This window comes from Topomyia yanbarensis, chromosome 1 (assembly GCF_030247195.1).
Source record: "Topomyia yanbarensis strain Yona2022 chromosome 1, ASM3024719v1, whole genome shotgun sequence".
Taxonomy (NCBI): domain Eukaryota; kingdom Metazoa; phylum Arthropoda; class Insecta; order Diptera; family Culicidae; genus Topomyia; species Topomyia yanbarensis.
In genome coordinates, this window is record NC_080670.1 from 203150619 (window position 1) to 203163443 (window position 12825).

Below are 12825 nucleotides of genomic sequence, written 5' to 3' on the forward strand. Positions count from 1 at the left end.
TTTCCGACCGTTACTTGGTCGAGTCGAGATCGCAGCTGTTCAGCTAAAACAAGGGTAAGTAATTATCCCGCAGATACCGGGTGGGTTACTGTGATAAGATCTAGGGAGTAGTGTAAAATGTGCAATGTCATGGAAGAAGGTGTGTGCAAGGATTTGGAGGTCAACATCTCGGTGGTGATTATCAGTGATTTCGAAACTGACCATAGTGTTTTCTACTTTATTTAGTCCGAACTGTAAAGCACAGGTCTGTTCAGGCTGTTGTGATGATATGTGCAAGTATCGGAATAAAGTAATTCCTCAAGTGCTATTTTTTTGAATAACTGATCATTAGGATGATGAAGATATGTTCGGGAACTAAAAGATTCAAGTTAATGATCTAGTATTTCAAACTTAAAATATAAAGGTATAAATTTGAGGCTGATGCTTGCTATACGAGTTGTTCATTTCTTAGAATAAAACAGATTAATCGCAATGCTGAGACTTTATTTCAAATTTTATTTAATTAAAAACACGAATGTTTCATTAGTATTTGTGACGACACATTAAAAGCGCCATAAAAATAATGAATAATTGAAACAAAATCGAGAAAATTATATTTAGAGCAATTGTTAAATCATCGCATTTTGAGCAACAGATTAACCTATGGAAAGGTCCCAAATAGAGTTACAGGAAAGTATACTGAAGAAGAAAGTGAACAAAGCTTGGGATATTTTGTGATATTATAAATCTTCACATTTTCTCGTAATTTAAAAAAAATCTCTATCAAGTATATTTTGTAGTACGTTACTGAATGCGACTTAGCAAACTTTCCATGTAAATAATAGCCGGTTTTTCACTCCGGAATCAGGTATTTGGCACGATGGAATGTTTAGGGCTATAAATGTAATAAACTGAAAATTGATCAGTGTTGGGGTGTAACTGTTTACATGGATACGGACCAATACAACGAAGTAATGGCTTGTAAGTTGCTCCTTGGAAAACAAATCCTGAGTTGCGGGAATATAGCTTGCGAACTCATCAGTGTGTGGATTACAAAGCAGCGCACGATTCAATGCAACGAAACGAACTGTGATAATGCTTGAAAATGACTTTCCATCAAACTGAACAGACTGATTCATATAACGCTCGATGGGTAAAATCGAGCGCAGAATATCCAGACATCCGACCCGTTTTTCACATTGAATATTTTGAAGCGGAGCATTTCACTTCCCGATTTGTTGTTCAAGAGTTCAAGAGATGCCAAAATCTGGTGTGCCAAGGAACGGAATTATTATCATCACGAGATCTCACATGATACTTGGCTTCCGAACCTTTCGAGTCAAGTACCGCAGTGGACGAGACTTTTGTGCTTTTTTGAAGAATCTTCCAAAAATCGCGTAAAAAACTTTCTCTTTACACATCGCGGATACTCCCTGTTGCTCTGTACGGACATGAGGAGTAGTCGTTAAAGGAGACATTATCGACTGGTTGGTGTATACAAACATGCTAAGATCGCAAGACTCATAAAGCACTGTAGACTACACTTGGTCGGATATGTTGCTAAAATGTCGGATAGGACAGCTAAAATTGTGTCCCATAGTCGAGGAATAGGTGTGAGCGAGGAATATTCGACACGATAAACTTTGGACTTTGCAAGAAATATTTAATGATGAATTACCAGGTGCACTAGTGTCATGCAAACATAAATCGTTTGGGTCAGACAGCATCAAATTCAGTTTTTTGAAGAATCTGCCTAATCCAGCAAAAAGTCGATAATTTAATTTATAGAACTGGTTTCTGTAGCAGAGAGCATTGATCCACGAGACAGGAGACAAGTGACATTGATATAAACAAAGATACCCCGCTTTCGACCACAATTCGTATTGGCCGATTGAAATGCTATTCTATTACGCCTCGGCACCTAGGCTTGTCAAAATTCAACTTGCCCTTCGCAAAGAGAAGGGTACGAACGATTGTCTTGTGTTGCTTATAACAAAAAATCGACTATTATACTCGCTAAACAGCAAATGGTTTCAGTATTCTTGGTCAATAGGAATGTTGACGATTCTGTAGCAAGTGAAAGTTTTATTGGTTTGTCGAGTTTTAATTGCAAACTAAATTTAAGACAGCGTATTTCAGCCACATACGTAAGATTGTTTCTTCTACTTGTGATTCTTCAAGATTCAGATTACACGTTCTGCTTGGAATACATGGCACGCAAAGGGGATATTCTTGATCATACACGTTTGCGGGAAAGCCTTAAACATTTTTACTAATAGATACAAACATATTGATTACCAGAAAATTAGTTATGGAAATTGCGTTTTAACTACGTTGCATCAAAATCCAACAGTAACTTAGTGACAGGTTTAAGCGGCGCTAGCTTGGTCCTATCACTAAGTTAGTGTCGGATTCTGATGAGACGAAATTGAAACGCAAATTATATAACTAATGTAGTCATAGGTATTTTACTCTTTGCGCGCAAAGATAATTTTAACCAATTTTCTCCTAAATGAAGGAAAAATTGATTCTATCTACCTCCACCAGGAGAAAATACTCCTCATGAATCACTTATCGAAGAGTCCACTAGCTTCGTTATCTTTAACAACGATTTATCTGTCTTTTAAAGGTTCAATAATCCTGAAGTCGAAAACAATCACTTTACGTCCGACGCTCATCTCTTTCGTATCGGACTCACTGATGGTAAACTATGCACTTGCGGCAAACCTTGCCAAGACATCGAGCACGTTGTTTGGACGTTATTTCTTAGGAGCCCGAGGCAGACCACCCATTGTCCCTATTCGTGATATCTTGGCAAGCCGGTCTCTGCCGCGCATGTCGTTGATTTATTATTTTTTGAAGATCGTAAATATGCTAATGTGGAATTCAGGACGTGGGATCTTTCTAAAGTACAAATTCTTAGAGATGAAACCTGAATATTTTCGGTTTCGGACGAGCAGCACAGCTCAAATCTTTTTGCATTCAGCGTGAAATAGCAGTACTTCTCTTTCGCGTACCGATGAAAATTATTCCGCTCGCAGGCCAAGTACAAGAGTCGGTGTTCGTTATTTTGCATGTAAAGAATAATTTTCAAATATATTGGACGATAATACAAAGAATCGCAATAGAACAAGAGAGGATTTTGCCCATAGTTCTGTTGTTTGGTAACTTGATGATTCGAGTGAAAATAGAATAACCGATGCCTGGCCCAAAGACATAACTATTTCTTGATGTAAAATGGCAAAGTATTGAACGAAGGTACTGAAAACGCCCCGAAGCATCATAGCTCTTCATTATTACGAAAAATTGAAACTACTACCAAGAAAATCGCTAGCTCAATTCGGAACAAATATAAAAATGGAAATTCACATGAAGCAATTCAAAAAAAAAATCGGATATTGGTGGGTTAAACTCAAAATCTATGGATCTGACTTCATGCAAAAGTGGCAGAGTTCTTCGTACTTCATGATGCGTTTAAGGCTATTTTCGTAGAAAATGCGCTCAGCTATTAGGTTCTTTACTGATACAGTTAACCTCACTTTTCTTGGCAGTTCACTAGTACTGTTTACATGGACTTGGAAAAATTTTGTGGGTGACTAGATTCGCTCGAAGAAAATCACAAAGATATTTTCCAAATCCATGTAAATAGTACAAGCGAACTGTCAAAAATGAACACTTGAGTTCATTTGTGATGTCATCGTAAAGTATTTAATGTATAACTGCGAGAATGTTGCAACATCTATTATATATGTCAAAAGATGCCAATTTTAATTAATAGATGGCCGGACATTACTAGTTTAGAAATTTACAGCTGAAGTATAAATCTTTTTGAAACATTAGATACGGAAACTATTCATATTTATTCATTTTGATTTTTGTTGGTTCAGATCTTCAGATTTCTGGGTTTCACACTCTTAGTGCTCTCCTCGAAAATATTGCACAATTCTTTCTCAGAATAACGCAAAATAAACATATTTAGTTGAAACACAGTTTAACGAGTAATGTTCATATATCATTTGGTGAAATATCTTTGTAAAGTTAAAGAAATTTGGTGAGTTTTCTTTCGATAAACATAACCCCAATATTTAGCCAAGCAAACTTTAGAAAATTCAGCTCACATATCGCATGAACTCAAAATGATCCCATCGCAAATGCAACAAACAACTCAGGGCAGTGGACGCCACAGTTTCGAAAGTGCCTGATATTTACTATGGATAGATTCAATAACGTTGAAAAAATAAACACACAATAATTCGGGAATTTTTTGATCTGGCAAGCAATCTGCAGTTGTGGCAATCGAAGACATGTCACAACTGCAGATTGCTTCTATCACAACCGGGATTATGAACCAAGGCAAGCAGCCTACAAGAAAGAGTACCTTCACAAACGTCGACTACTTCTTTTAGACAAGACTGTGGTTCTCCGATGTTTTGGCCTGATTCGTCATCATGCCGTTATGCTAAATCAGTTCTAGAATTGTACTGAGTCATCAAAATAAATTTTGTGCCCAAAGACTGCAATGTGCCAAACTAGCCGGAACTTCAGTAAATCGAAAGATACTGAGCCATTTCGAAGCAGTAGCTAAAAATCCGATGTTGCTAAAAATTAAATGAAAATGTAATTAAAGTAGAATATAGTTAGGAGAGAAGTTACAGTGTAACAATTTATGAGTACCGTTCAAATCTGTTTTTAAACATAACATATTACAAACTGAATATTTTTCCTAATTTGGATAGCGAATTAATTTTTGGCCACGGTTTCTACGTAGTGCGATAATTTCTAATTTCGTGGACAATAGAGTGACAGGAAAAAATGACTTTTATCGGCCCACCCCTGAGTCGATTCCTAGTCCCACCAGGAGTACTTACACCAAATTTTAAGCAAATCGGACAAGTATAGCTACCGGACCAACGTGCCCGAGCTTTGTATGGGATTTTTCAACAATTTACATGGAGAAAACCCACTAGCTCGCATTTTCGTCACTAGGTGGCACTGTATGCCATAGACTGCTTGTCAATCCGGCTTTGTTAAAAGAAATTATTAAACTTTTAAGAAAGTGATGTCGGAGCCAGTTTTGCATGGGGCCTAATAATGAATGGTTGTGTATCAGTACTCAATTCGTACTAACTAAACATTTTTGTGAAATAATCGTTAGGTTTAGCTCAATGGTACGCTCAGAAGAATTATAGTAAATAATACGAGTCAGGTTTTGATTAGAAAATTTTAGTTTCACCTGTGACCGCATAGAGGATGCCAACACATTTTATTGATCTCTCTGGCTTACAAAAGAGTTATTCTTCACATACTGAACGTTAGCAGTACCACGTTTCTGATGTGATGAAATTGGATATAATGTGGCTTCAGAAAAGTAATATTTTGTCATTCAATAAACATTCTACTTTGCGAAAAGATAGCTTTTAAATCAATCAATACTGTGTTGGCGAAGCCCTTTCAGACGGATCAGGATGATTATTTTTCAAGCCTGTTTCTGTAGAGTATATGTCGCCGTGACTCATAGTTTATCTTTGCTTTTGACATCAATCTGGTTTAACCGAAACTGAAATCAGCCGCTGAAGAATATTCAACTTTTGATCGGTAGGGAAGAGTGGGTACGCTTGATCCCACTTTTGTTTTTTTCTCATAACTTTTCTATGAAATATAAATTTTAATTGCAAAATTCGCCATCTTGTAGTCAATTCGAATTCTAAGAGCTACGAATAATGGTAAATCCGAATTTTTATTTTTTTTTTTTTGAATGTGCTATGAAACTTTGTGTTCGTAAAATGTGTTTTTCTAGACAAAAGCCCTTGGAAAATAATCGTACTTAAAAATATTCATATATAATTAGTTTGACGATCTCATACAACCGTTTAAAACATTTGCGAAAAGATCTTCGAGATGGATTTAAACACATATTTTCTAAAATATTATGCAACTTTTCCAAACCAAATATAATACATCAGATTTGTTTTTAAACATCATAAACGATTAAACACTTCATCTTCTTTTAAAATTGAGATAACTTTAAATAAATATTGGGCCGCTATCTTCTCTAGACATTGCAGACAGTGCAGACAGTTAGCATGCGCCTCTCCTCATCGCGGGGCCCCTAAATTCCCGGGGCCCCTGGTCAGGGCCCAGTGTGCCCATGCGTAAAAACGGTACTGAAGCGGTCCAATTAAAAGTGTTTCAAACTAAACAACTCAACAATACACTATGCTATATTTCTCCTAAGTGGAGAAAAATTTAGGTAAAAACTATTTTTCTCCATTAAGGAGAAAATTGTTTAGAGCCATATTTGCGTGTGAAGGGCACATGGCCTATAACTAAATTAGTTATGGAATTTGGATTTCGACTTCGTCTCATCAGAATCCGACACTAACTTAGTGACAGGACTAAGCTAGCGCCGGAATGAATGTGTTTCTAATGTGGTTTTCGTTTGAAACGAAACTGAGTCAGTTCCTAACCCCAACTGCTGTCAAAATGTATGAACTGACAGCAGTTGGGGTTAGAACCTGACTCAGTTTCAGGTTCAAGCGAAATCGCCATAAGTAAACACGCAGGACTAGGGGTTTGCTCAGAAACACAAATAGTGTTTTCGTTTTATAGTGCTAGCGCCAATCCGGCGCTTGCTTAGTCCTGTCACTAAGTTAGTGTCGGATTCTGATGAGACGAAGTCGAAACGTAAATTCCTTAACTAATTTTACTTCACAACGTCTGGAACTTTCAACGAGGTGATTTTGCGTACAAACTATAATAGTAAGCAAGATATCTTCATACCACTAATTCATGTCATGCGTTGACAAATTAAACATCGGTCACGATGAATTGCATCTTGATTAATTTAAAATTATTCTGCAAAGCAGTGATTAATCATTATTTACTGTTACTGCGGAAAATATCACAAAACACGGAACATCACTGTATAAGGTGAGTGGTCATGGTAAACAACATACACACGAACCTGTTCCGGTTTGCCCTATTTACAACTGCGTGTTCTGCATGCCGGTATTTTTTGCAGCATCACGCTGAAACCCTGGCAACCGGTAGACGATGACGGTCACCTCTCGTGAACAGAGCATCTCGTAGCACATTTCGAATTATCATTAAGTACACCATTAGGGCTTCAAATGACACACTTGAATCGTTCACAGCAACGATAAGCCGTACAGTCATGATGATGGGAGGCTACCAGCAGCGAACAACAAAAGAGATAATGATAACAATTATGTTTCATGTGATGTATTTATGATGGCGCTGCGAACTGTTTGGGTACAGACAATAAATTTACAATAAATAATCTGCTATTTCACGAGTATTTGAGTAAGAATCCTCTCTACAGGGTGAGGAAAAATTATCCGTGATTAATGTTTGTCATAACTTTATTGCTGACTTTTACTTTGGCAATGAAACATTTAGAGATGTGAACAGATACATTTACACTAGAAAAACTCTAAAAAGAGAACTGCGGGGACTCCATTTAGCATCGATTGGATTCTGGTTTAGCTGTCATTTATGACATTGGACGTGTTGCCATACAATGTCGAGGGATACATTGTCAAAAAACGCTGTTTTTTCTGCGCAGCTCTTTTTATAGTTTTTCTAATTTACACTACTAACATCTTCTTTGGCCAAAAAGTAACAGCCACACAACATACAAGTTTTCTTGAACGACGTCACAAGTATCCACGTCATCTCTTTGCAGCCTCCAACCATGCGTTCCCCGCGAAACATCCACACGTTCTACAACCCCCAAACCAAAACCTGGAGCGGTTCCAAAACACCTCCCCTGTACAACCCGCACCAATCGCTGGGCGAGCTAATCCTAGCAATCCTGAAAAAGAACCCAACGAAAGTAACACAAATTAGTGCCGACTGTGGAACTGAAGTGACCTGCCTGGAAATGCGTCTGCGGACGATCCGCGTAGCACAGCACTTAACCGCCATGGGTTACGCCCAGCAAGATGTTTTTGCGATGGCTGTCCGAAATGGAAATCTGGTTGCTCCGACCATTTTTGCCTGCTTTGCCCTCGGTATCCCGGTGAACACTCTGGACGGTACGTTTAAACGTGATGAGTTTAGCTTTATGCTGGAAACGGTTAAACCAAAGCTTGTTTTCTGCGACCGGGAGACGCTCGATGAAATGCTGGGAGCTATCAAAATGGCCGCCATTGATGCGGTGGTAATAATTTTCGGCGAGAAAGTAGATGGTTTTCTACACATTGAAGAACTTATTAAACCGACAGGAAAAGAACATGAATTTGTGTAAGTATTTTTAATATATTATTAAACGATTTATTCTATTATCTTCACCCAACAGCCCCGTCCACTTCGAGGACGCCTCATCAAAACTAGCCATTATCGTATGCTCCTCGGGAACGACCGGTCGTTCCAAGGGGGTCTGCTTCTCCCACTCGATGTGCATCGCCAGCATTGTCGGTATGCTTGACTGCAACTCTACGGACATATTGCTCGGATTCAGCTCACTGTATTGGTTATCGGGACTAGCCTTCCTGCTGCTGGGTACCGTTAGCGGAGCTACGCGCATCATCACTCGACACCCGTTCGAACCTACGCTGGCTCTGGACATAATCGAACGATTCCGCGTCACCTTAGCCTTCTTTCCGCCGGCGAACGCAACCGCGTTGATTAAGCATCCACGTACGGCGGGAACGGATTTTTCCAGTATGCGATTATGGTTTTCTGGTGGCGGTATGGTGTCTGGTTCGTTGAAAAATTCATTCGAGAAGCTTACGCCAGCTGCCACGTTCCATGTCGGGTACGGGTTATCCGAAGCTGGAGGGATTGTTTCTTTGTCCGATTATGATAGCTACAAGGAGGGGTGTACCGGATATCTGAAAGGCACTTGCCAGGCGAGAGTGATCGATGACGCAGGAAATACGCTGGATATTGGTCAGGAAGGGGAGATTCTTGTCAAACTGGATTACATGTTTCTGGGATACTACGGAAACAGTGAAGCTACGTCGGAAATGTTGGACGGCGATGGATGGTTGCATACGGGAGACATTGGACGATTTGACGAGGACGGACTTTTGTTTATAGTGGATCGAAAAAAGGACATCATCAAGTACAATAACTATCAGATCTCGCCAAGCGAAATCGAAAGGGTGATACTACAAGTGCCGGGAGTAGCGAATGTTTGTGTAGTGGGTATTCCGGTTCCAGGTAATGACCTACCGGCGGCGTTGGTCACCAGTACTGTTGGAGTGAAGATCACTAAAGACGATATTATGAAAATAGTGGAGAGCGATCTGAGCAATTATAAACATCTGCGAGGAGGCGTGTACATAGTCGATACACTGCCGATGACGCCTTCGGGAAAAGTAGTGCGAAGAAAGTGCCGTGACATCGCTGTCGAGTTGTACAATAATTGCAGTAAAGTGAAGTGATTTTTATCAAACACAAGTTTGACTCTAGTATCAAAAATATCTTCTTAGAATTAAATTAAGAATGGGAAATAATTCCTAATTCCTGTCCAAATTCATGATTATTTTGATGACAGCGTCCAGGTCTCATATCACCGAAGATTACAAGTTATATCCCCGAATTTTAGCCAAGCTTTTTCAAACGGTAAACATCCGGTCCGTCAATGATCGTCCTTCTTGAAACTTACTTTTGTATGCTCCGACAAAGGATTCAGTCATCGGACGCGGTCTGCTAAACAGAACACGGAAGAGTACCTTATATGCGACATTGAGGTTTGTAATGCCTCGATAGTTCTTACATTTGAGTTTACAGTCGTTCTTGTAGATTGGGTATATGAAGTCATCCACGCAGTTCAAGGCGAGTACAGTCCCAATCAATCATCGTGAACTTTTCCATACAGCCAATCAGCTCCTACTTTCAGATCTACCGGTACTGAATCACAACTTGTTCATTTTCCAAAATCCTAATTCTATTTGTGCCTTCTCCATTAAATAACAACGAATTCCTTGCACCTAACAAATACAATCTGTAAATAGATTTACGTCCCGGTCATTGATCATAACCGGTGCCGTTATACTTTTAGGTTTTTTGTAAAATTTTCACATGTTGTTTCTGTCATAGTTTTACTCTGCCTTCAATGGTATATTTTCGTCATATTCAGAATTTATTACGTCGGTAAATTAGTGTCTTAGTTGTTCTCAGTTAATTTTATTTTTCGCTGTTCTAACCTTTAGCCGCTCATCTATCGCTTTCCGGCACTCCATCCATGGTGCAGTACCCTGTGGACTTCTGTTGTTGTAGAATTAATCATTTCATGAACCAGCAAACGCTGCATTTTAATTATCTCTAGCTGGTCGACACATCCTGAGCTCAGAATCGTCGAAGCTGGATAGTATTGCACGAATCATATACACCACCATATGATAGTCAAAGTCGACGTCAACGATATGGTCTTTCAGCGGTCTCCAACTGATGCTAAGCTCTATGTAAATACTGGTTTAATCCAGCAAATTTCCATTACAGCAAGCTCATAACAAGTCGTATAATTTATACCCAGCTAGCCCTACGTAAGCATCCATGCGAAGGAATTATGGGACACAGAATTGTCAAAATGTGTTCAAATAATTGGTGGCGGAGTAGCTATGAAAGAAGCACGGACTTACCGGACAAGGTCATGGTTTTTACCATAACTTATTTGTTGAAGGTGCACCGCAGAGGATACCCGGTTAACTTCTTCCCCAACTCTACAACTGCTGTTTGCAGCATACTGCTCGGTATTCATCGTACGAACATCTGCGGGTTTCGAACTTTTATTTCCGCTTTTACCAAATTTACTCACACCTCTTTCGGACAAAATTCTCGAAAAATCGATTATGATTTTGTTTCACCTTTACTCACTTCACAAAAAGCTAAAACACGAGCACTATTTTTCCGCTTCGTTTCGTATCACCCGTTACATTACAGGATTACGATTGAAAACCTTTCAAACACGGCTTTGATTCAAACATACTCCTCTTCTTACACCATCTTAAACTCACTTTTCACCTATCTCTGCTTTAGAGGCACAACCGCACAATAGAACCTATTCGCCGAAACACTAGAATTGGCTTACTCCTGATCTCTTTCTTGCTGAACACACACTTGATTGAATTTCGCAGATTATTAATGGAGAGAAAGAAGGGAACATATCCGAACGAGCATTGTGATTCTTTGGCGCACGATGAAAAGTGAAAAAAAGACCGAGCTTCACCTTGGATCTACCGATTAGAACACTTAGCGACAGTTACCTCGAAAAAAAACGATTAAATTAACTATGGCCGAACCGAAACAAAACTTGTGGCAACAGAAAGGCCCACTACGTCACTTGTTTGTGCTTTTCTTCTTCATATTCGCTTGTTTTTTCGGCTTCATCAAAGAAAAATTACTACCTCATTCACAGAAAAAAAATCCATCCGCACTGTACCATCCACACAAAAAAAAATCTTTACACGAACGAAAAAGGCATTTTCATCGTACCGACGATCACACACGAAAAGCGACGATAGCCAAATATCGGGGGAGTTTGCCCGACCGAGTTACTTCACAGCACACGCGTACACTTTCTTTTCGATTCATGCCGGTTTCACGTCAACGTCAGCAAAAGAATTTCCAGCTAGCCGAAAACGCTTCCGCATTTCGTTCCGCGTGTTTGAGACGAGTGCCGTGTTGATTGAGCGGATTAGCGGAAACTGCCTATACTGTCAACTGCTTTCTCAAGATAATTTGTTACCCGTCGTTGTTTTCAAGCTTCAGCCAGCCCTTCAGGTTTTCTTTCGTTTTAGCTCAATCAGTGTCACCCAATGTATTGCATCGAATAGGTGTGGATGAACATCATATTTAAATGTTTAGTAATCGAAAAATCGAAGTATGGATAAATTGAAACGTTATAAATTTACGGAAATAGATTGAAAGTGAAAAGGCTTTACCATACCAGTATAGAATCCACCAAATTGAGTGCCTCCATCGTTTCAATGGTTAAAGTGTTTGTTCTAGTACACTCTTCTTGCTTCCGGTTGCTCTATAGCAAGAAGCAACCTACTGTTTTTACGCTGGTTTGTTAACAGAAGAAAAGAAAGGAGCAGAAGGTAATACAGGAACATTTTTGACCCTGTATGCTCTGGGTACCTACTCTGTATTCTTCTTCTGGTAGTAAACTGGATTACAGCAAGTTTTTTTGCTCCTGTTTGTACCGGAGAAAAGGAAGAAGCGTGTACTGGAACAAATCACGCGTTTTTTTTTAAAGGGCCAATAACCATGCTGTCAAAATCCACTTTGGGAGGAAATTCTAGAAAAAAAAATAATCGCCGATTATAAATCATAGCAGCGAACGAAAGAGAAAACTTTTCTCTTTCATAAAACGTTAACATCCAGTATCGACGAATTACGGTTTGTCTGGAATTTTCTCATCAAAGTGAATTTTGACAGTATGCTTATTGGCCGTTTACAAAAAAACATGCGAGAAATCATCGACTGCATCGTTTTGGTGATCCCAACACCATCTTTCGAGTTCTCATTCATCCAGCAGTATGCACTTATGAAGCAAAAGACGCTGTGTTAGATAGAGCTACTTTCCAAGTATCAGCTCGAACGGAATGACATTTGCTGCGCTCTTTGTTTTCTGCAAATGTCATTTCGTTCGAAGTGGGGCTTGGAAAGTCTATCTAACACAGCGTATTTTGCTTCATACAAATTTGTATCAGTGTGTATCTGCGCGATCCCAGCCAGCAAATTTTCTGGCAGAGACCGTTCTGCTAGATTTCTGTCCGTCTTGGCTTGGCAGCGCTGCCAGGTTTCTACTAGCATCCTATCGGGTTAGTTGAACAAGGGCAAACTCGGTTTCGCTCGCGTTTTCTGGAAAAT

The 12825-nt window shown here is 39.4% G+C and overlaps 1 protein-coding gene across 2 annotated transcripts; it reads left to right on the top strand.

Moving 5' to 3' along the window:
• Nucleotides 1-9474, top strand: LOC131688645 (probable 4-coumarate--CoA ligase 1). Of its 2 annotated transcripts, none has more exons than XM_058973061.1 (3): nt 1-54; nt 7685-8244; nt 8300-9474. In XM_058973061.1, exons 2-3 carry the CDS (start codon nt 7694-7696, stop codon nt 9387-9389), a joined length of 1641 nt encoding a protein of 546 aa, XP_058829044.1. In that variant the 5' UTR covers nt 1-54; nt 7685-7693; the 3' UTR covers nt 9390-9474. The 2 variants fall into 2 exon arrangements, with proteins under 2 accessions (XP_058829044.1, XP_058829050.1); XM_058973067.1 differs by lacking the exon at nt 1-54 and adding an exon at nt 384-403.
• Nucleotides 9475-12825: the final 3351 nt, after the last annotated feature.